Source organism: Coregonus clupeaformis, unplaced genomic scaffold (genome assembly GCF_020615455.1).
Source record: "Coregonus clupeaformis isolate EN_2021a unplaced genomic scaffold, ASM2061545v1 scaf0069, whole genome shotgun sequence".
Classification (NCBI taxonomy): Eukaryota; Metazoa; Chordata; class Actinopteri; order Salmoniformes; family Salmonidae; genus Coregonus; species Coregonus clupeaformis.
Window position 1 is genome coordinate 732,406 of NW_025533524.1, and position 25,095 is coordinate 757,500.

The following is a 25,095-nucleotide window of genomic DNA, read 5'->3' on the forward strand; positions in this document are numbered from 1 at the left end:
TCCTGCAGCGCCCGCAAGGTCCCCCTGCTCAAGAAAGCACATATACAGGCCCGTCTGAAGTTTGCCAATGAACATCTGAATGATTCAGTGGAGAAGTGGGTGAAAGTGTTGTGGTCAGATGAGATCAAAATGGAGCTCTTTGGCATCAACTCAACTCGCCGTGTTTGGAGGAGGAGGAATGCTGCCTATGACCCCAAGAACACCATCCCCACTGTCAAACATGGAGGTGGAGGAATGCTTTGGGGGGTGTTTTTCTGCTAAGGGGACAGGACAACTTCACTGCATCAAAGGGACGATGGACGGGGCCATGTACCGTCAAATCTTGGGTGAGAACCTCCTTCCCTCAGCCAGGGCATTGAAAATGGGTCGTGGATGGGTATTCCAGCATGACAATGACCCAAAACACACGGCCAAGGCAACAAAGGAGTGGCTCAAGAAGAAGCACATTAAGGTCCTGGAGTGGCCTAGCCAGTCTCCAGACATTAATCCCATAGAAAATCTGTGGAGGGAGCTGAAGGTTCGAGTTGCCAAATGTCAGCCTCGAAACCTTAATGATTTGGAGAAGATCTGCAAAGAGGAGTGGGACAAAATCCCTTCTGAGATGTGGGCAAACCTGGTGGCCAACTACAAGAAACGTCTGACCTCTGTGATTGCCAACAAGGGTTTTGTCACCAAGTACTAAGTCATGTTTTGCAGAGGGGTCAAATACTTATTTCCCTCATTAAAATGCAAATCAATCTATAACATTTTTGACATGCGTTTTTCTGGATTTTTTTGTTGTTATTCTGTCTCTCACTGTTCAAATAAACCTACCATTAAAATTATAGACTGATAATGTCTTTGTCAGTGGGCAAATGTTCAAAATCAGCAGGGGATCAAATACTTTTTTCCCTCACTGTAGTTGCATCCCAAATGGCACCCTATACTTGGGCCCTGGTCAAAATGAGTGCACTATATAGGGAATAGGGTGCCATTTTGGGACGCACGCTATGTTTCCAACTCATTCAACAGCATGGGGTTGTCGTTTGAACTCTGACAAGGAATGGGGGTCAAAGTCACAATCACCCCAGCCTGGCTGCCCCTTTCCTCACCAACTCACTGCACACAATATATCTTTCTCTGAAAAACATCTTTCCCTCACAGCATAACATAGCCTCTCGTATACAGTATAACCCATCTAGACCAAGTCCCATCGCACTCGTATACAATTTCCTTTATTTGCAAATAAACCCTTTTGGTTTTCAAGCCTGGAATTTGAGCTGAATATCACTCTGTTTTACGTTTCTGTATTTTCACTGATAAACAACAGAGAAACATAATGATGATCGGTGTGTATTCCAGGCGTCTGCTTTCATAGAACAAGAGAGGGAAACCTGCCTTCAAGCAAGCTGCCCTGAACCTATCCTGGTCTCCACCCTTACCCTGGTACCTAGACAGATGTACCATACTACTCTGGTATCTAGACAGACCAATACAGACGTACCATACAGTGCCTTAGGAAAGTATTCAGACCCCTTGACTTTTTCCACATTTTGTTACGTTACAGCCTTAGCAATCTATATTTTACATTTTAGTCATTTTTAGCAGACGCTCTTATCCAGAGCAACTTACAGTTAGTGAGTGCATACATTTTTTCATACATTTTCTTCTTACTGCCCCCCCGTGGGAATCGAACCCACAACCCTGGCGTTGCAAGCACCATGCTCTACCAACTGAGCTACACAGGGCCCTATCTACACACAATACCCCATAATGACAAAGTGAAAACAGGTTTAAAAAAACTGAAATACCTTATTTACATAAGTATTCAGACCCTTTGCTATGAGACTCGAAATTGAGCTCAGGTGCATCCTATTTCCATTGATCATCCTTGAGATGTTTCTACAACTTGATTGGAGTCCACGTGTGCTAAATTCAATTAATTGGACATGATTTGGAAAGGCACACACCTGTCTATATAAGGTCTCAGTTTACAGCGCATGTCAGAGCAAAAACCAAGCTATGAGGTCGAAGGAATTTTCCGTAGAGTTCCGAGACAGGATTGTGTCGAGGCACAGATCTGGGGAAGGGTACCAAAACATTTCTGCAGCATTGAAGATCCCCAAGAACACAGTGGCCTCTATCATTCTTAAATGGAAGAAGTTTGGAACCACCAAGACTCTTCCTAGAGCTGGCCACCCGGCCATACGGAGCAATCGGGGGAGAAGGGCCTTGGTCAGGGAGGTGACCAAGAACCCGATGCTAGAATTCCTCTGTGGAGATGGGAGAACCTTCCAGAAGGACAACCATCTCTGCAGCACTCCACCAATCAGGCCTTAATGGTAGAGTGGCCAGACAGAAGCCACTCCTCAGTAAAAGGCACATGACAGCCCGTTTGGAGTTTGCCAAAAGGCACCTAAAGGGCTCTCAGACCATGAGAAACAAGATTCTCAGGTCTGATGAAACCAAGATCGAACTCTTTGGTCTGAATGCCAAGCATCACGTCTGGAGGAAACCTGGCACCATCCCTACGTGAAGCATGGTGGTGGCAGCATCATGCTGTGGGGATGTTTTTCAGTGGCAGGGACTGGGAGACTAGTCAGGATCGAGGCAAAGATGAACGGAGCAAAGTACATAGAGATCCTTGATGAAAATCTGCTCCAGAGCACTCAGGACCTCAGACTGGGGTGAAGGTTCACCTTCCTACAGGACAACGAGCCTAAGCACACAGCCAAGACAATGCAGGAGTGGCTTTGGGAGAAGTCTCTGAATGTCCTTGAGTGGCCCAGCCAGAGCCCGGACTTGAACCCGATCGAATATCTCTGGAGAGACCTGAAAATAGCTGTGCAGCAACGCTCCCCATCCAACCTGACAGAGCTTGAGAGGATCTGCAGAGAAGAATGGGAGAAACTCCCCAAATACAGGTGTGCGAAGCTTGTAGCGTCATACCCAAGAAGACTCAAGGCTCTAATCGCTGTCAAAGGTGCTTCAACAAAGTACTGAGTAAAGGGTCTGAATACTTATGTAAATGTGATATTTCCGTTTTTTTTTTAATAAATTTGCAAAAATTTCTAAAAACCTCTTTTTGCTTTGTTATTATGGGGTATTGTGTGTAGATTGATGAGGGGAAAAAACAAGGGGTCTGAATACATTTCGAATGCACTGTACTACTCTGGACCTAGACAGGCCAATACAGACAGACCATAATACTCTGGCTAACCAGAGCTGCCTGTACTACTATGAGAGAAACAGAGCTTGTGTCAAAAATTCCACCCTATTCCTGATACAGTGCACTACTTCTGAACAGGGCCCATATGGCTCTGGTCTAAAGTAGTGCACCATGTAGGGAATAGGGTGCAGTTTGGGATGCATCCAAAGTTATCCCTGCAAGGTAGCCAACAAACCACATAAGACATAAACATGCTTCGTCAGTTACCCCACTCCAACTGACATATTTGGTTTCAAAACTTCCAACTGACATATTTGGTTTAAAAATGTTTCCGGTGAATAATAGCAATTTACTGGATGGAAAATCTGGCTTGAAATACATGACATACAATGATATAATTATATGCTGAACTGCTCAGTATGAACAACTCAATGTTTTTTTGGAATAGTTGGTAACAGAAAAAGTACTGACTTGGCATTTTGTCTATGATAGCGTTTGGTCACACATGAGTGCTACTATATTAAACAGCTATGGGACAGTACAGTACGGTGACTGTTCATTACAAATCTATGGTCCAAAATATCTGCACAAATCCTGGACCAATTATCCCATAGCTCTGTCAGCCCACTCACGGTTCACTTAAAGTACACTGAGCAGAAATAACATTCCTGTCAGAGCATCTGTTTAGTAGAGCACTACTGACCTCTAGGTTCAGACCAGAGAGATTTATGTTTTGACGAGAGACACAGATGTTGAAGGTTGTATTAGTAGCCTGAAGGAGGGAGGGAGAAGAGTAGGAGGGAGAGAAGAAGAGTAGGGGGAGAGAAGAAGAGTAGGAGGGAGAGAAGAAGAGTAGGAGGGAGAGAAGAAGAGTAGGAGGGAGAGAAGAAGAGTAGGAGGGAGAGAAGAAGAGTAGGAGGGAGAGAAGAAGAGTAGGAGGGAGAGAAGAAGAGTAGGAGGGAGAGAAGAAGAGTAGGGGGAGAGAAGAAGAGTAGGAGAATAGGAGGGAGGGAGAAGAGTAGGAGGGAGAGAAGAAGAGTAGGGGGAGAGAAGAAGAGTAGGAGGGAGAGAAGAAGAGTAGGAGGGAGAGAAGAAGAGTATGAGGGAGAGAAGAAGAGTATGAGGGAGAGAAGAAGAGTAGGGGGAGAGAAGAAGAGTAGGAGGGAGAGAAGAAGAGTAGGGGGGAGAGAAGAAGAGTAGGAGGGAGAGAAGAAGAGTAGGGGAGAGAAGAAGAGTAGGAGGGAGAGAAGAAGAGTAGGGGGGAGAGAAGAAGAGTAGGAGAATAGGAGGGAGGGAGAAGAGTAGGAGGGAGAGAAGAAGAGTAGGAAGGAGAGAAGAAGAGTAGGGTGGAGAGAAGAAGAGTAGGAGGGAGAGAAGAAGAGTAGGAGGGAGAGGAGAAGAGTAGGAGGGAGAGAAGAAGAGTAGGAGGGAGAGAAGAAGAGTAGGAAGGAGAGAAGAAGAGTAGGGGAGAGAGAAGAAGAGTAGGAGGGAGAGAAGAAGAGTAGGATGGAGAGGAGAAGAGTAGGGTGGAGAGAAGAAGAGTAGGAGGGAGAGGAGAAGAGTAGGAGGGAGAGAAGAAGAGTAGGAGGGAGAGAAGAAGAGTAGGAGGGAGAGAAGAAGAGTAGGAGGGAGAGAAGAAGAGTAGGCGGGAGAGAAGAAGAGTAGGCGGGAGAGAAGAAGAGTAGGGGGAGAGAAGAAGAGTAGGAGGGAGAGAAGAAGAGTAGGAGGGAGAGAAGAAGAGTAGGGGGAGAGAAGAAGAGTAGGAGGGAGAGAAGAAGAGTAGGGGGGAGAGAAGAAGAGTAGGAGGGAGAGAAGAAGAGTAGGAGGGAGAGAAGAAGAGTAGGGGGAGAGAAGAAGAGTAGGAGGGAGAGAAGAAGAGTAGGGGGGAGAGAAGAAGAGTAGGAGAATAGGAGGGAGGGAGAAGAGTAGGAGGGAGAGAAGAAGAGTAGGAAGGAGAGAAGAAGAGTAGGGTGGAGAGAAGAAGAGTAGGGTGGAGAGAAGAAGAGTAGGAGGGAGAGAAGAAGAGTAGGAGGGAGAGGAGAAGAGTAGGAGGGAGAGAAGAAGAGTAGGAGGGAGAGAAGAAGAGTAGGAAGGAGAGAAGAAGAGTAGGGGAGAGAGAAGAAGAGTAGGAGGGAGAGAAGAAGAGTAGGATGAGAGGAGAAGAGTAGGGTGGAGAGAAGAAGAGTAGGAGGGAGAGGAGAAGAGTAGGAGGGAGAGAAGAAGAGTAGGAGGGAGAGAAGAAGAGTAGGAAGGAGAGAAGAAGAGTAGGAGGGAGAGAAGAAGAGTAGGAGAGAGATAAGAAGAGTAGGAGGGAGAGAAGAAGAGTAGGGGGGAGAGAAGAAGAGTAGGAGGGAGAGAAGAAGAGTAGGAGGGAGAGAAGAAGAAGAGTAGGGTGGAGAGAAGAAGAGTAGGAGGGAGAGAAGAAGAGTAGGAGGGAGAGAAGAAGAGTAGGAGGGAGAGAAGAAGTGTAGGAGGGAGAAGTCCATAGAGAGTTCTCTTTAGGGCTAGATTCTAGCAGATATCTGCATAGCGGTTGTTTTGGCCGTGTCGGAGGTGGAATGCGTTAGAGCTGTCCAATCCACAAGCAGCTCCCAGATTTATACCTAAAGTGGACATTGCAATTGGCTGCACGGAGTCGCATTAAGAGTGAATTCAAACACTGGAGTGTGAGATGTAATCTACACCTCGATTAGGCTAATATAAATCTTCATTATTTAGTTGAATGATTTTCAGTTTCAGCGTAATTATTTCTATATAGCCTATACTTTCTTGTTCTGAACTTCATGACAATGATCACATGAGCTTCTGCTCACCGATTTGACAAGCTCCTACGCAGGGACACCTCCGACACCGGAAAAACATCAGCTATGTGGGTGTCGGCTATCACCGCTTTACACTTGATTCTAAGCCTTAGTTGCCTGATGCCAGAGCTGTTTGTGCTGTCTTGCACACACATATCTGGAACCAGGCTACAAGAGAGTCACAGCAATGACCATAGGAGTTGGCGAGACCGCACAAACAGATCTGGGACCAGGCGGTCTCCTTAGCGATGGAGGGTAGTAAGTCTCTTTAGCGATGTCAAGTTTTGAGAGTCTTTGAGCTGTTTGGTGAAGGAGGCGTGGAGGGTCTGAGACAAGCTATCCAGCCTCATGGCGATGTCTGCTGTTGCCTGGAGGAGGCCCTCGAACGCCAGGGATTCCTCTTTGATTCTGTCGTGAAAGGAGACAAGACAAAACAGGGTTAGCAGGGAGACAGGGGAGGATAGAGTGAGGGAGGGAGGGAAGTAAAAGAGGGAGGAGGTATGAATGGAGGAGAGGTTGGCCAGGGACTCCTCTTTGATTCTGTCATGCAGGAAGACAAGACAAACACAGTGTCAGCAAGAGGGAGAGAAGAAGAGTAGGAGGGAGAGAAGAAGAGTAGGAGGGAGAGAAGAAGAGTAGGAGGGAGAGAAGAAGAGTAGGAGGGAGAGAAGAAGAGTAGGGGGGAGAGAAGAAGAGTAGGAGGGAGAGAAGAAGAGTAGGAGAGAGAGAAGAAGAGTAGGAGGGAGAGAAGAAGAGTAGGAGGGAGAGAAGAAGAGTAGGGGGAGAGAAGAAGAGTAGGAGGGAGAGAAGAAGAGTAGGAGAGAGAGAAGAAGAGTAGGAGGGAGAGAAGAAGAGTAGGAGGGAGATAAGAAGAGTAGGAGGGAGAGGAGAAGAGTAGGAGGGAGCGAAGAAGAGTAGGAGGGAGAGAAGAAGAGTAGGAGGGAGAGAAGAAGAGTAGGAGGGAGAGAAGAAGAGTAGGAGGGAGGAAACATAGAGAAAGTTTGGAAAACACATGGTAAAGAGGGAAAAGGTGCTGTACATAGTTGCAGATGAATGTCACACTGTTTGACGTAAGACAATGGGTTCTGATGAGGACACTAGGTTTATTACAGTAATTAAACCCCAGAGAGGCCTTGATTAGGGTTATTACGGTAAATACGTCCATCAGACCCAGGCCACATCTTGGTTCTGATGAGGACACAGTAGGGTTGTGGATGTCTGGGAAGAACAGAGAGTCTGAGTCAATAAGGTGACCGTTAATGGACTGGGAAAAACAGTGGTTGCTAAGGTGACTGTTAATAGAGCTCTGTATAAACTAATCAATGAGCCGGGAGGAGTTCCTGTCTCTCAGTAGATTAGATTACACTCATACAGTATGTGGATGTGTCTCTGTTCCTCTCTGACTGCCTGTCCAGTCTATGGCAAGGTCTCCTCAGTGGCAGCCCAGAGGAGGATGGCTGTGTCAAGGTTTTATCCAGACCTCAAGGGAGTTTTTCCTTGCCCTTGTTGCCCCACGCTTGCTCTTTTGGGTGTTTAAGTCTCAGACAAACTTCAAATTAATGGATTTATTATATTAATAGACTGTGACAGATTGAGATGAATAACTAACTGGTTTCATCCATGTACTTACTTCAGTATCCCAGCCAGAGCCTCCAGTACATCTCCTTCCAGCTGTCCATCCAGATCCTCCACCACCTTCTGGACCACACCGTTACAACTCTGCTGCTCCTCCCTGATGACATAATAACATCATTTTTACATTTTAGTCATTTAGCAGACACTCTTATCCAGAGCGACTTACAGTTAGTGAGTGCATACATTTTTTCAAACTGGCCCCCCGTGGGAATCGAACCCACAACCCTGGCGCCAAGCTCTACCAACTGAGCTACACGGGGACATAAAGACATAATATACAACATAATGACATAATACACCATCACAGCTCTGCTGCTCCTCCCTGATGACATAATACACAACATAATGACATAATACACAACATAATGAGATAATACACAACATAATGACATAATACACAACATAATGACATAATACACCATCACAGCTCTGCTGCTCCTCCCTTATGACATAATACACAACATAATGGCATAATACACAACATAATGACATAATACACAACATAATGACATAATACACAACATAATGACAAAATACACAACATAATGACATAATACACAACATAATGGTATAATACACCATCACAGCTCTGCTGCTCTTCCCTGATGGCATAGCACACAATATTCCAGAGCTCCATCATACTATCCAGGTCTGTGCCCAAACAGTTTGAGCTTCTACTTCTAAAAATCCACCTTTCCAGAAATAAATCTCTCACTGTTGCCGCTTGCTACAGACCCCCCTCAGCCCCCAGCTGTGCCCTGGACACCATATGTGAATTGATTGCCCCCCATCTATCCTCAGAGTTCGTACTGCTTGGTGACCTAAATTGGGATATGCTTAACACCCCGGCCATCCTACAATCTAAACTAGATGCCCTCAATCTCACACAAATTATCAACGAACCTACCAGGTACAACCCTAAATCCGTAAACATGGGTACCCTCATAGATATCATCCTGACTAACTTACCCTCTAAATACACCTCCGCTGTCTTCAACCAGGATCTCAGCGATCACTGCCTTATTGCCTGCGTCCGTAACGGGTCCGCGGTCAAACGACCACCCCTCATCACTGTCAAACGCTCCCAAAAACACTTCAGCGAGCAGGCCTTCCTAATTGACCTGGCCCAGGTATCCTGGATGGATATAGATCTCATTCCGTCAGTAGAGGATGCCTGGTTGTTCTTTAAAAGTAATTTCCTCTCAATCTTAAATAGACATGCCCCATTCAAAAAATACAGAACTAAGAACAGATATAGCCCCTGGTTCTCCTCAGACTTGACTGCCCTTGACCAGCACAAAAACATCCTGTGGCGTACTGCATTAGCATCAAATAGCCCCCGCGATATGCAACTTTTCAGGGAAGTTAGGAACCAATACACACAAGCAGTTAGGAAAGCAAAGGCTAACTTTTTCAAACAGAAATTTGCATCCTGTAGCACTAACTCCAAAAAGTTTTGGGACACTGTAAAGTCCATGGAAAATAAGAGCACTTCCTCCCAGCTGCCCACTGCACTGAGGCTAGGAAACACTATCACCACCGATAAATCTACAATAATCGAGAATTTCAACAAGCATTTTGCTACGGCTGGCCATGCTTTCCACCTGGCTACCACTACCCCGGCCACCAGCTCTGCACCCTCCACTGCAACTTGCCCATGCCCCCCGCTTCTCCTTCACACAAATCCAGACAGCTGATGTTCTAAAAGAGCTGCAAAATCTGGACCCCTACAAATCATCTGGGCTAGACAATCTGGACCCTTTCTTTCTAAAACTAGCCGCCGAAATTGTCGCAACCCCTATTACTAGCCTGTTCAACCTCTCTTTCGTAATGTCTGAGATCCCCAGAGACTGGAAAGCTGCCGCGGTCATCCCCCTCTTCAAAGGGGGTGACACTCTAGACCCAAACTGTTACAGACCCATATCCATCCTGCCCTGCCTTTCAAAAGTTTTTGAAAGCCAAGTCAACAAACAGATCACCGACCATTTCGAATCCCACCGTACCTTCTCCGCTATGCAATCCGGTTTCCGAGCTGGTCATGGGTGCACTTCAGCCACGCTCAAGGTCCTAAACGATATTATAACCGCGATCGATAATAGACAGTACTGTGCAGCCGTTTTCATTGACCTGGCCAAGGCTTTCGACTCTGTCAACCACCGCATTCTTATTGGCAGACTAAATAGCCTTGGTTTCTCAAATGACTGCCTCGCCTGGTTCACCAACTACTTCTCAGATAGAGTTCAATGTGTCAAATCGGAGGGCCTGTTGTCTGGACCTATGGCAGTCTCTATGGGGGTGCCACAGGGTTCAATTCTTGGGCCAACTCTTTTCTCTGTGTATATCAATGACGTCGCTCTTGCTGCTGGTGACTCTCAGATCCACCTCTACGCAGACGACACCATTTTGTATACATCTGGCCCTTCATTGGACACTGTGTTAACAAACCTCCAAACAAGCTTCAATTCCATACAACACTCCTTCAGTAGCCTCCAACTGCTCTTAAACACTAGTAAAACTAAATGCATGCTCTTCAACCGAACGCTGCTTGCACCCGCCCACCCGACTAGAATCACTACTCTAGACGGGTCTGACCTAGAGTATGTGGACAACTACAAATATCTAGGTGTCTGGTTAGACTGTAAACTCTCCTTCCAGACTCACATTAAGAATCTCCAATCCAGTTAAATCTAGAATCGGTTTCCTATTTCGCAACAAAGCCTCCTTCACTCATGCTGCCAAACATGCCCTCGTAAAACTGACTATCCTACCGATCCTTGACTTCGGCGATGTCATTTACAAAATAGCCTCCAACACTCTACTCAGCAAATTGGATGTTGTCTATCACAGTGCCATCCGTTTTGTCTCCAAAGCCCCATATAATACCCACCACTGTGACCTGTACGCTCTTGTTGGCTGGTCCTCACTACATATTCGTCGCCAAACCCACTGGCTCCAGGCCATCTATAAATCACTGCTAGGCAAATCCCCGCCTTATCTTAGCTCATTGGTCACCATAGCAACACCCACCCGTAGTCTGCGCTCCAGCGGGTATATCTCACTGGTCATCCCCAAAGCCAACACCTCCTTTGGCCGCAATTCCTTCCAGTTCTCTGCTGCCAATGACTGGAACAAATTGCAAAAATCTCTGAAGCTGGAGACACTTATCTCCCTCACTAACTTTAAGCATCAGTTGTCAGAGCACCTTACCGATCACTGCACCTGTACACAGCCCATCTGAAATTAGCCCGCCCAACTACCTCATCCCTATATTGTTATTTATTTTGCTCATTTGTACCCCAGTATCTCTATTTGCACATCATCTCTTGCACATCATTCCAGTGTTAATACTAAATTGTAATTATTTTGCACTATAGCCTATTTTATTGCCTTACCTCCATAACTTGCTAAATTTGCACACTGTATATTATATGTATTTCTGTTGTATTTTTGACTTTGTTTTGTTTTACCCCATATGTAACTCTGTGTTGTTGTTTTTTATCGCACTGCTTTGCTTTATCTTGGCCAGGTCGCAGTTGTAAATGAGAACTTGTTCTCAACTGGTTTACCTGGTTAAATAAAGGTGAAATAAAAAATAAAAATAAATAAAATTCACTCACCTCAATTAAATTATGATTCTGTCCTCGTTTGTTAAATCTATAAAAATCTTAAATGAACCACACTCCAAAGGACTCATTTAGCAGATGATGGCTATTTTGTAGGTTTTACTTGCAATGATATGTGGTTGTTTTAACCTAACTTATTTGAATACACTGACAGTAAGTTGTACTGGATAATAGCGTCCGCTGACGTAAAGGATAGTCACCAACCTAATGCCCACTATGTTTTCCTCGATGACGTCCTCGTAGCGCTGCCCCTCCCCCAGCTCTGCTCCGACGTACTGGACTAGGTTCTCCACCACCGCCTGGTTCCCATGCTGTATAGCCTTTAGATAGGCCAGCTCCTCTCTCTGGGCCTTGAGGCGTCTGGCGGAGGCCTGACTGGTGCTGAAGCGATTGATTGATTGATTTGATTGATTGATTGATTGACTGATTGGCATGTATTGTCCTACAAGAGGAAATTATTTTTTCACAGCTCACACATTACATAGCGTACACAAACCACATAGAAACACACAACAGGAAACAAACAGTAAACAACAGACATTGAGATTTAAATAGTATCACACCTGAAGTGGACGGAGCACTCGTCTGGCTCCGGCTCGTAGTGGAGCACTGGCTTAGGTGGTGGTGGAGGTGATGTTGGTGGTGGTGTTTTTACCCACGATTCTCCTGTCTCTGTTTCTGACCCCGCAGGGTAATCTCCGGGCTCCTGGGAGGAGGACGTGTTGTTGTTGGTGCCGAGGGTCGTCATGGAGATATCGAAGCCCGAGCCCCAGTCGGCACTGTCACCACTCTGGCCAAGGCACGGTGTTGTTATCGTGGATACCCATAGCAAGGTCGCCAGTAGCCAGCACCACCAATGCCCCATGGTGACCCTGGAGTTAGAGAGGAGGATGAGAGTGGAGTGAGTGGCCAGTAGTTAGCACCACCAATGCCCCATGGCAACCCTGAAGTAAATCTGTAATACCTACATGTTTCAAGTAGACCACCATAGTCCCTGTGCCCAAGAACGCCAAGGTAACCTGTCTAAATGACTACCGCCCCGTAGCACTCACGTCTGTAGCCATGAAACGCTTTGAAAGGCTGGTCATGGCTCACATCAACACCATCATAGACATCCTGGACCCACTCCAATTTGCATACCGCCCCAACAGATCCACAGATGACACAATCTCTATTGTACTCCACACTGCCATTTCCCACCTGGACAAAAGGAGAACCTATGTGAGAATGCTGTTCCTTGACTACAGCTCGGCATTCAACACCATAGTCCCCTCCAAGCTCATCACTAAGCTAAGGACCCTGGGAATGAACCCCTTCCTCTGCAACTGGATCCTGGACTTCCTGACGGGCCGCCCCCAGGTGGTGAGGGTAGGCAACAACACATCCACCACACTGACCCTCAACACGGGGGCCCCTCAGGGGTGCGTGCTTAGTCCCCTCCTGTACTCCCTTTTCAGCCACAACTGCATAGCCGCGCATGACCCCAACACCATCATTAAGTTTGTCGACAACACAACAGTGGTAGGCCTGATCACCAACGACGATGAGACAGTCTACAGGGAGGAGGTCAGAGACCTGGCAGTGTGGTGCCAGCACAACAACCTCTCCCTCAACGTCAGTAAGACCAAGGAGCTGATCGTGGACTACAGGAAATGGGGCTGTAGTTGAACGGGTCGAGAGCTTCAAGTTCCTCGGTGTCCACCTCACTGAGGACCTATCATGGTCCAAACACACAAACACAGTTGTGACGACAACACCTCTTTCCCCTCAGGAGGCTGGAGAGATTTGGAATGTGTCCTCAGATCCTTAAAAAGTTCTACAGCTGCACCATTGAGAGCATCTTGACTGGCTGCATCACCGCCTGGTCTGGCAACTGCTTGGCATTTGTCCTCAAGGCGCTACAGAGGGTAATACATACGGCCCAGTACATCACTGGGGCCGAGCTCCCTGCCATCTAGGACCTCTATACCAGACGTTGTCAGAGGAAGGCCCTAAAAATTGTCAAAGACTCCAGCCACCCAAGTCATAGACAGTTCTCTCTGCTACCGAACGGCAAGCGGTACAGGAACGCCAAGTCTAGGACCAAAAGGCTCCTGAACAGCTTCTACCCCCAAGCCATAAGACTGCTGAACAGTTAATCAAATGGCTACCCAGACTATTTGCATTGACCCCCCCACCTCTATGACTCTACCCACACAAACTCACACATACTAAACTGACAATCCAACACACAAACACACACACACACACACACACACACACACACACACACACACACACACACTACATAATCTCTCACACACAAAACGCAAACACACACTCTGCTACTACTGTTTTATTTATTTCGTAGATCAGCTTTAATATTGCAGATTGTAACTTCCATCAATGTAATTGTGACACTCTGGCTCCATGGACTTTGATTATTGAGCCAGGGTTGTTCATTTTCATTGTTTGGGTGTATTTCTAGGTTGGGTATTCTGGTTGTTTATTTCTATGTTTGGGTTTGGTGTTCTTGATTTAGTCATATGACTCCCAATCGGAGGTAACGAGTGTCAGCTGTCGGCTCGTTATCTCTGATTGGGAGCCATATTTATACTGTGTGGGTTCACCTTGGTTTTGTGGGTTTTTGTTCCTTTTCAGTCAGTGTTACTGTTTGGACTTCACTAGTCGTATTTCTTGTTTTGTCGAGTGTTGTGCTTTTATTTAATAAAGTGCCATGTTCGTTCAACGCGCTGCGTATTGGTCCGCTTCTTATGACGACCGTGACAGAAAAACCCACCACAAAAGGACCAAGCAGCGCGTCCAGGAGCAAAGGGTCTGGACATGGGAGGAGCTGTTGGACGGAAAAGGGTCCTGGACTTGGGAGGAGATCCTGGATGGGATGGATCGCCGTCCATGGAGCGAAACGGTGGAGAGGCGACGGCGAGAGGAGCAACGGCGTCAGCAGGGCCATCGTCGGAAGGACGGGAGGCAACCCCAAAAAATTTTGGGGGGGGGCACATGGCTTGGGCGGCTGGGCAGCAGGAGGCTGCCACAGGGCTGACGGAGGCAGAGAAGGGGCGAATTCAAAAGGCAACCAGGTTACGGGGGTCACTGGTCAGAGTAGGGAAAGGAGATGTAGAGGCACGGCGAGTGGTACTGGGGTGTATTACCAGTCCGGTCCGGCCCGTTCCAGTTCCCGGGGTAGAGCCAGTGGTGTGTGCCTCCAGTACGGTCCGGCCTGTTACGACCCCTCGCACCAAGTGTACGGTGCGCGTCTCCAGCCCGGCTCGGCCTGTTCCGGCCACTCGCACCAGGGATACGGTGCGCGTCGCCAGCCCGGCTCGGCCTGTTCCGACCACTCGCACCAGGGATACGGTGCGCGTCGCCAGCCCAGCCCGGCCTGTTCCTGCTCCACGCACCAGGGATACGGTGCGCTTCGCCATCCCGGCCCGGCCTGTTCCGGCCACTCGCACCAGGGATACGGTGCGCTTCGCCAGCCCGGCCCGGCCTGTTCCGGCCACTCGCACCAGGGATACGGTGCGCGTCGCCAGCCCAGCCCGGCCTGTTCCTGCTCCACGCACCAGGGATACGGTGCGCTTCGCCAGCCCGGCCCGGCCTGTTCCGGCCACTCGCACCAGGGATACGGTGCGCGTCGCCAGCCCAGCCCGGCCTGTTGCTGCTCTCCGCACTAGGCCTTATGTGCGTCCCCAGGGTCCAGCATGCCCTGTTGCTGCTCTCCGCACTAGGCCTTATGTGCGTCCCCAGGGTCCAGCATGCCCTGTTGCTTCTCCCCGCACTAGCCCTGTGATGCGTGTCCTCAGCCCGGTACCTCCAGTTCCGGCACCACGCACCAGGCCTACGATGCGCCTCAGACGGCCAGAGTCTGCCGCCTGCCCTACGGCGCCTGAACTGTCCGTCTGCCCAACGCCGTCTGAACTGCCCGTCTGCCCAACGGGGCCTGAACTGTCCGTCTGCCCAACGCCGTCTGAACTGCCCGTCTGCCCAACGGCGCCTGAACTGCCCGTCTGCCCAACGCCGTCTGAACTGTCCGTCTGCCAAGCGCCGCAGGAACTGCCCGTCTGTACTGAGCCTGCAAAGCCGCCCGTCTGCCATGAGCCTTCAGAGCCGTCCGCCAGACCGGAGCCGCTAGAGCTCTCCGCCAGACAGGAGCAGCCAGAGCCTTCCGCCAGACAGGATCAGCCAGAGCCTTCCGCCAGACAGGAGCAGCCAGAGCCTTCCGCCAGACAGGATCAGCCAGAGCCTTCCGCCAGACAGGATCAGCCAGAGCCTTCTGCCAGACAGGATCAGCCAGAGCCTTCTGCCAGACAGGATCAGCCAGAGCCTTCCGCCAGCCAGGATCCGCCAGAGCCGTCCAGCCAGGATCCGCCAGAGCCAGCCAGCCAGGATCCGCCATTCAGTCCGGTGCTGCCCCTCAGGCCGGTGCTGCCCCCTTAGTCAGGTACTGTCCCTTAGTCCGGTGCTGCCCCTTAGTCCGGTGCTGCCCCTTAGTCCGGTGCCGCCCCTTAATCCAGTGGGGTTTAGTTGGGGGTGGTCATGTGGAGGGGGCTACGGAGCGGATAGTGACTAAGGTGGGGTGGGGACCACGACCTGGGCCAGAGCCGCCACCATGGACAGACGCCCACCCAGACCCTCCCCTAGACTGTATGCTGGTGCGCCCGGAGTTCGCACCTTTAGGGGGGGGTACTGTGACACTCTGGCTCCATGGACTTTGATTACTGAGCCAGGGTTGTTCATTTTCATTGTTTGGGTGTATTTCTAGGTTGGGTATTCTGGTTGTTTATTTCTATGTTTGGGTTTGGTGTTCTTGATTTAGTCATATGACTCCCAATCGGAGGTAACGAGTGTCAGCTGTCGGCTCGTTATCTCTGATTGGGAGCCATATTTATACTGTGTGGGTTCACCTTGGTTTTGTGGGTTTTTGTTCCTTTTCAGTCAGTGTTACTGTTTGGACTTCACTAGTCGTATTTCTTGTTTTGTCGAGTGTTGTGCTTTTATTTAATAAAGTGCCATGTTCGTTCAACGCGCTGCGTATTGGTCCGCTTCTTATGACGACCGTGACAGTAATTGTCTGCATCACTTCCAATCCCCCATATGTTTTTTTCCCGCAAATATATATATATATATATATATATATATATATATATATATATATACTACCGTTCAAAAGTTTGGGGTCACTTGTTTTCGAAAGAAAAGCAATTTTTTTGTCCATTAAAATAACATCAAATTGATCAGAAATACAGTGTAGACATTGTTAATGTTGTAAATGGTTATTGTAGCCAGAAACGGCTGATTTTTAATGGAATATCTACATAGGCGTACAGAGGCCCATTATCAGCAACCTTCAGTCCTGTGTTCCAATGGCACGTTGTGTTTGCTAATCCAAGTTTATCATTTTAAAAGGCTAATTGATCATTAGAAAACCCTTTTGCAATTATGTTAGCACAGCTGAAAACTGTTGTGGTGATTAAAGAAGCATTAAAACTGGCCTTCTTGAGACTAGTTGAGTATCTGGAGCATCAGCAATTGTGGGTTCGATTACAGGCTCAAAATGGCCAGAAACAAAGAACTTTCTTCTGAAACCCGTCAGTCTATTCTTGTTCTGAGAAATGAAGGCTATTCCATGCGAGAAATTGCCAAGAAACTGAAGATCTCGTACAACGCTGTGTACTACTCCCTTCACAGAACAGCGCAAACTGGCTCTAACCAGAATAGAAAGAGGAGTGGAAGGCCCCAGTGCACAACTGAGCAAGAGGACAAATACATTAGAGTGTCTAGTTTGAGAAACAGACGCCTCACAGGTCCTCAACTGGCAGCTTAATTAAATAGTACCCGCAAAACACCAGTCTCAACGTCAACAGTGAAGAGGCGACTCCGGGATGCTGACCTTACATTTACATTTAAGTCATATAGCAGACGCTCTTATCCAGAGCGACTTACATGAACCTTCTAGGCAGAGTTGCAAAGAAAAAGCCATATCTCAGACTGTCCAATAAAAAGAAAAGATTAAGATGGGCAGTCTGAGATATGGCTTTTTCTTTGTAACTTTTTCATTGGAAACGTCTAAGTGACCCCAAACTTTTGAATGGTAGTGCATATAGTGCCTTCATTTTGTTGAATTTTAATCACTTTGAAATGGATTAAATATTTAAATTTTGTTGTCACTTGCCTACACCAAATACACCAAAATGTCAAAGTGGAATTATGTTTTTTGAAATTTTTACAAATTAATAAGAAAATGAAAAGCTGAAATTTCTTGAGACTATACGTATTCAACACCTTTGTTATGGCAAGCCTAAATAAGTTCAGGATAAAACATTTATTTTAACAAGTCATATAATACATTGAATGGACTCACTCTGTATGCAAATATAGTGTTTAAAATGGTTTTTGAATTACCACCTCAAATCAAATCAAATCAAATGTTATTTGTCACATGCGCCGAATACAACAGGTGTAGACCTTACAGTGAAATGCTTACTTACAAGCCCTTAACCAACAATGCAGTTTTAAGAAAGAATACCCCCCAAAAATAAAAAAAATACAATATAAAATAATACGAAATAAAAGTAACAAATAATTAAAGAGCAGCAGTAAAAATAACAATAGCGAGGCTATATACAGGGGGTACCGGTACCGAGTCAATGTGCGGGGGCACCGGTTAGTCGAGGTAATTGAGGTAATATGTACATGTAGGTAGAGTTAGAAGCCTCTTGGACCTAGACTTGGCGTTCCGGTACCGCTTGCCGTGCGGTAGCAGAGAGAACAGTTTATGACTAGGGTGGCTGAAGTCTTTGACAATTTTTAGGGCCTTCCTCTGACACCGCTTGGTATAGAGGTCCTGGATGGTAGGAAGCTTGGCCCCAGTGATGTTCTGGGTCGTACACACTACCTTCTGTAGTGCCTTGCGGTCAGAGGCCGAGCAGTTGCCATACCAGGCAGTGATGCAACCAGTCAGGATGCTCTCGATGGTGCAGCTGTAGAACCTTTTGAGGATCTGAGGACCCATGCCAAAACTTTTCAGTCTCCTTAGGGGGAATAGGTTTTGTCGTGCCCTCTTCACGTCTGTCTTGGTGTGCTTGGACCATGTTAGTTTGTTGGTGATGTGGACACCAAGGAACTTGAAGCTCTCAACCTGCTCCACTACAGCCCCGTCGATGAGAATGGGGTCGTGCTCGGTCCTCTTCTTTTTCCTGTAGTCCACAATCATCTCTCTGTTTGATCCCTGAGTTGAGCAGTGAATTTCAAACACAGATTGAACCACAAATACCAGGGAGGTTTTCCAATGCCTCGCAAAGAAGGGCACCTATTGGTAGATGGGTAAAAAAAAGACATTAAATATCCTTTGGAGCATGGTGAAGTTAAAAATTAAACTTTGGATGGTGTATCAATACTTCCAGTCACTACAAAGATACAGGCATCCTTCCTAACTCAGTTGCTGGAGAGGAAGGAAACCACTCAGGGATTTCACCATGAGGCCAATTGTAATTTTAAAACAGTTACAGAGTTTAATGGCTGTGATAGGAGAAAACTGAGGATGGATCAACATCATTGTAGTTACTCCACAATACTAACCTAATTGACAGCGTGTACAAAATAGAAATATTCCAAAACATGCATCCTGTTTGCAACAAGGCACTAAAGTAATACTGCAAAAAATGTGGCAAAGCAATTTCACTTTTTGTCCTGAATACAAAGTGTTATGTTTGGGGCAAATCCAATAGAACACATTACTGTGTACCACAATTCATATTTTCAAGCATAATGGCGGCTACATCTTGTTATGGGTATGCTTGTAATCGTTAAGGACTAGGGAGTTTTTCAGGATAAAAAATTTACGGAATGGAGCTAAGCACAGGCAAAATCCTAGAGGAAAATCTGGTTCAGTCTGCTTTCCACCAGACACTGGGAGATGAATTCGCCTTTCAGCAGGCCAATAACCTAAAACACAAGGCCAAATCTACACTGGAGTTGCTTACCAAGAAAACAGTGAATGTTCGTGAGTGGCCGAGTTACAGTTAAATGACTTAAATCTACTTGAAAATCTATGGCAAGACCTGAAAATGGTTGTCTAGCAATGATCAACAACCAATTTGACAGCTTGAATAATTTTGAAAAGAATAATGGGCAAATGTTACACAATCCAGGTGTGGAAACATCTTAGAGACTTATCCAGAAAGACTCACAGCTGTAATCGCTGCCAAATGTGCTTCTACAAAGTATTGACTCAGGGGTATGAATACTTATGTAAATGAGATATTTCTGTTTTTCATTTTCAATAAATTTACGAACATTTCTAAATACATGTTTTCACTTCGTCATTATGCAGTATTGTGTGTAGATGGGTGAAAGAAAAAAAATATTGAATCCATTTTGAATTTAGGCTGTAACACAACAAAATGTGGAATAAGTCAAGGGGTATGAATACTTTCTGAAGGCACAGTATCAATTTATCTTATGTACTTAACTTAATTTATGTATCCTAATCTGACTTTGGTGCAGGTCATGTTCTTCACATCTCTGGTAAACACACACTATCAAATAAAATATTTTAATAAAAGTGTATTTGTCACATGCACAGGATACAGAAGGTATAAACGGTACAGTGGAAGTGTTACTTGCATAGGTGGAGTCTTGTTCAGACATGTAGCTACCTAGCTAAACAATGAACCATAATCCCAATACTACCATACATGAATCTGCAGGTAACTAAAGCTAACATACTAGGTTCAATGTTAGCTAGCTAGCTAACATTAGGCTATAACTAGCAATGCAAATGGCTTTCTGAGATACAAATAATATTACTACACAGATCATACAGGTAACGTTAGCTTGCGAGCCAGTCAGCTAACGTTAGCTAGTTAGCTAACAGTACACTTTAACTTGCAATGAAAACGACTTTCTGACTAAATTAGAAACATAATATCTGAAAATGTAGCTAGACTCTTACCCACACATTATATTTATATTATCTATTTATTATTATTATTTATTAATTTAATTTAAATTAATAATTAATTTATTATTTTAAATATTATCAAATTATACATGGCTGAACGCTTCTCCCTCTCTGTCACGGATGCCATGGTTGCCCTTAGTTTGAAGATGTAATCTGGAGACAGGTGTTTTATACAAATTAAGAATATATACATATCTGGACGAGCGATGTCAGAGCGACATGGACTAAGATACAGTAGAATAGTATAGAATACAGTATATACATATGACTGTTTAACAGTCTGATGGCCTTGAGATAGAAGCTGTGTTTCAGTCTCTTGGTCCCAGCTTTGATGCACCTGTACTGACCTCGCCTTCTGGATGATAGCGGGGTGAACAGGCAGTGGCTCGGGTGGTTGATGTCCTTGATGATATTTTTGGCCTTCCTGTGACATCGGGTGCTGTAGGTGTCCTGGAGGGCGGGTAGTTTGACCCCGGTAATGCGTTGTGCAGATCGCACCACCCTCTGGAGAGCCTTGCGGTTGCGGGCGGTGCAGTAGCCGTACCAGGCGGTGATACAGCCCGACAGGATGCTCTCAATTGTGCATCTGTAAAGGTTTGTGAGGGTTTTAGGTGCCAAGACGAATTTCTTCAGCCTCCTGAGGTTGAAGAGGCTCTGTTGCACCTTCTTCACCACACTGTCTGTGTGGGTGGACCATTTCAGTTTGTCTGTGATGTGTACGCCGAGTAACTTGAAGCTTTCCACCTTCTCCACTGCGGTCCCGTCGTTGTGGATAGGGGAGTGCACCCTCTGCTGTTTCCTGAAGTCCACGATCATCTCCTTTGTTTTGTTTTGTTGACGTTGAGTGAGAGGTTATTTTCCTGGCACCACACTCCCAGAGCCCTCACCTCCTCCCTGTAGGCGGTCTCGTCATTGTTGGTAATCAAGCCTACTACTGTTGTGTCGTCTGCAAACTTGATGATTGAGTTGGAGGCGTGCTTGGCCACGCAGTCATGGGTGAACAGGGAGTACAGGAGGGGGCTGAGCATGCACCCTTGTGGGGCCCCATAGTTGAGGATCAGCGAAGTGGAGGTGTTGTTTCCTACCTTCACCACCTGAGGGCGGCCCGTCAGGAAGTCCAGGACCCAGTTGCACAGGGCGGGGTTCAGACCCAGGGCCTCGAACTTAATGATGAGCTTGGAGGGTACTATGGTGTTGAATGCTGAGCTATAGTCAATGAACATCATTCTTACATAGGTATTCCTCTTGTCCAGATGGGATAGGGCAGTGTGCAGAGTGATGGCGATTGCATCGTCTGTGGATCTATTGGGGCGGTAAGCAAATTGAAGTGGGTCTAGGGTGGCAGGTAAGATAGAGGTGATATGATCCTTGACTAGTCTCTCAAAGCACTTCATGATGACAGAAGTGAGTGCTACGGGGCGATAGTTGTTTAGTTCAGTTACCTTTGCTTTCTTGGGTACAGGAACAATGGTGGCCATCTTGAAGCATGTGGGGACAGCAGAGTGGGACAGGGAGAGATTGAATATGTCCGTAAACACACCAGCCAGCTGGTCTGCGAAAGCTCTGAGGACGCGGCTAGGGATGCCGTCTGGGCCGGCAGCCCTGCGAGGGTTAACACGTTTAAATGTCAGAACACTCTACAATGTCTGGTTCAATGAACATGTTTATACCTAAATCAGTGATTTCCTGATTCATTTTCAGAGTCAGAGAGAGTCGACATGGCGCGATCGTCCTCCAGAAAGTAGTCCCATCACAACTTTTTCCCACTGATCTTTGTCGATGGCCAGTATGAAAAATATAATGTATGCACTCACTAACTGTAAGTCGCTCTGGATAAGAGCGTCTGCTAAATGACTAAAATGTAAAATGTAAAATGTTAACTTCAGGGCATCAATGTTGAGAGCAGTAGCAACACTTTTTCAGTTCTTCATGATATCTTTCAAAAAAAGCCGCAGTAGAAATAATTATCTACACATACTGAGCAGCTCATATATTAGACAGAAGCAGGCTACATGGCAGACCAATCCGAAAGTCATCTCTTGGCATGTCCAGCCCATCCATTATCTCAGCCAATCATGGCTAGCGGGAAGGTTCCTGTATTCTTCTGTGGCTAAACCAACTAGGCTCATAATTTAAATGTTTTATTTGTATTTACAGATGGCATACAAGTTTGTTATTAAGGCACAAGAAAGTTCACATGTTCCACAAGGTATTTCTGCCAAAAAACGCATTTTGATAAATAAATGTTAAAATGGCTCTACTGTGAAGTAGTGATGTGTGACATGAAATCAAATCAAATGTATTGGTCACGTACACATGGTTAGCAGATGTTATTGCGAGTGTAGCGAAATGCCTAGCTTCTTGAAACTGGTCACATATTACCTCAATTAGCTCAACTACCTCGTACCCCTGCACATTGACTCGGTACCAGTACTCCTTGTATATAGCCTCGTTATTGTTATTTTATTGTGTTACCATTTCGTTCGATTTTATTTAGCAAATGTATCTTACCTTTTAACTCTGCATTGTTGGGAAAGGGCTCGTCAGTAAGCATTTCATGGTAAAGTGTACACCTGTTTTATTCGGCGTATGTGACAAATAAAAATGGATTTGTTTTGATTTGAAGTTAGAGAGGAGTGCGGGAGAGAGGGGTGAGTGGCCAGTAGCCAGCCCCACCAACTCCCCACGGTGACCCTGAGGTTAGAGAGGAGTGCGGGAGAGAGGGGTGAGTGGCCAGTAGCCAGCCCCACCAACTCCCCACGGTGACCCTGAGGTTAGAGAGGAGTGCGGGAGAGAGGGGTGAGTGGCCAGTAGCCAGCCCCACCAACTCCCCACGGTGACCCTGAGGTTAGAGAGGAGTGCGGGTGGCTCTGCTGCTGCTTCCTGCTTGTAATGTATACGGGTGAACCTTTGACCCTCTCTGCTAACTGGCTCAATATGTGTGTTGGACTGATGGATAGTACAGAGGCTTCTGGAAACTCTGCAATATGTGTGTGTGTGTGTGGAGTTAGCCTCTGTTGAACACCCCCTGAAAGTCCCTGTTGGTTGGTGACTAGGGAGGAGCACGGGGTAAGTGACCTTGAATTACATACTGTAGCTACAGATTATTATGTATATTATTATGTGTAGGCAACGTTTTATGTCTGCCAATTAGCACTGAACTGCGTCAAAAAAAGTTAGCAGTGATAGTTTACTAACTAACTGGACTGATAATTGTGAATTTCGATCAATGTTTTCCCAGTAACGAGGAGTGAATGTGAAGACTTGAGTCTAATCCACTTAATAATAAAAAATTAAAAATTCCAGCACGCTGTGTCCCAAATGTGTCTTGTCTACTGCTTACTAAAACTAAATACTGTGTATAAATCATACTATTGTACTGTTTAGTAAAAATGTAATGGCTTATTTGCTACGTGTGTCTTATTTGATCAAATAGAAGTTTCGTAACGATTAGGTTGTAAGGAGAGGACTGATATAAGTAGGACAGCTTGGAGGAAAAAACACTTCACATCGGAGTTGTGCCTGGTCATCACTAGTTACTACAGCCACAAAGCAATAAATGTGATTTTAAACCTAACCCTGACCTTAACCACACTGCTAACCTTATGCCTAACTCTAATCTAAATTAAAACCAAAAAGCACATTTTGGTTTACATACATCTTTACGATATAGCCAATTCTGACTTTGTGGCTGTGGTACCTAGTGGTAGCTAATGGATAATCTGTGATTCTACTAGATGAAAAGCCGAAAAATAGTATGACATCATCATTTAGAGCATACCGAATGTTCGAAATTTCCCATCCTGTAAAACGTTATATTTTCGCATACCAAAAATGCCTACTATTTAGAACGCAAGTACACGGCTGTGGTCCTGATTCTTCCATGGAGCTTTTATCCCATGTTTTTTTTATCCCAGTCTACCTTCATCTGTCTAACTATAACACGCCCAGCCTAATGATCCATGAGACTATTCAATATACTAAGTCTAAAAGAGTCTGGTTTTAAATGTACTTAAGTACAGTGGTGGAAAAAGTACTCAATTGTCAGGGTGGCAGGTAGCTTAGTGGGTAAGAGCGTTGTGCCAGTAACCGAAAGGTTGCTGGTTCTAATCCCCGAGCCGACTAGGTGAAAAATCTGTCAATGTGCCCTTAAGCAAGGCACTTAACCCTAATTGCTGATGTAAGTTGCTCTGGATAAGAGCGTCTGCTAAATGACTAAAATGTAAAGGTAAAAAGTAAATGCTATACATCAAATGTTTTGTGTTATGCAAACCAGACGGCACAATAATTTTATTTTTTATTATTTATTTACGGACAGCCAGGGGCACACTTCAACACCCAGACATCATTTACAAACGCAGTATTTGTGTTTAGTGAGTCCGCCAGATCAGAGGCAGTAGGGATGACAATGCGTTATCTTGACAGGTGCGTGAATTGGACCATATTGCTGTCCTGCCTGAGAATTCGAAATTTAACAAGTACATGAAAAATGTATGGGAGTAAAAAGTACATATTTTCTTTAGGAATGTAGTTGTCAAAAATATAAATAGCAAAGTCCAGATACCCCAAAAAAGTACTTAAGTAGTTCTTCAAAGTATTTTTTTGACTTAATTACTGCATCTGGGATTCATGTAGCCTAAAGGTATAAACACAGAAAAGTGAACCTGATGCTTAAATGATCCTGTCTAGTGAATCTAAATGAATCTGTTCGTTATTTCATCATTATACAGCCTTTGGGAGTGATGGTCTTGTTTGTCTGGTTAGTGATGGTCTTGCTAGCAGAGAGAGAGAGAGAGAGAGAGAGAGAGAGAGAGAGAGAGAGAGAGAGAGAGAGAGAGAGAGAGAGAGAGAGAGAGAGAGAGAGAGAGAGAGAGAGAGAGAGAGAGAGAGAGAGAGAGAGAGAGAGAGAGAGAGAGAGAGAGAGAG

At 45.9% G+C, this 25,095-nt stretch overlaps 1 protein-coding gene across 2 annotated transcripts in view; it reads right to left on the bottom strand.

Moving 5' to 3' along the window:
• Window positions 1-5,569: 5,569 nt before the first annotated feature.
• Window positions 5,570-25,095, bottom strand: part of si:ch211-142k18.1 — a 29,100-nt gene continuing 9,574 nt past the window's right edge. The window contains exons 2-5 of one of the 2 annotated variants that reach the window (XM_041870064.1): window positions 11,771-12,079; window positions 11,412-11,588; window positions 7,580-7,681; window positions 5,570-6,357 (exon numbers count right to left, since the gene is read on the bottom strand). In XM_041870064.1, the coding sequence (XP_041725998.1) occupies window positions 6,192-6,357; window positions 7,580-7,681; window positions 11,412-11,588; window positions 11,771-12,072 (747 nt within the window). In that variant the 5' untranslated portion in view covers window positions 12,073-12,079 and the 3' untranslated portion in view covers window positions 5,570-6,191. The remainder of the gene's footprint in view (window positions 6,358-7,579; window positions 7,682-11,411; window positions 11,589-11,770; window positions 12,080-25,095) is intronic. The other variant, XM_041870065.1, reaches the window with a different exon arrangement.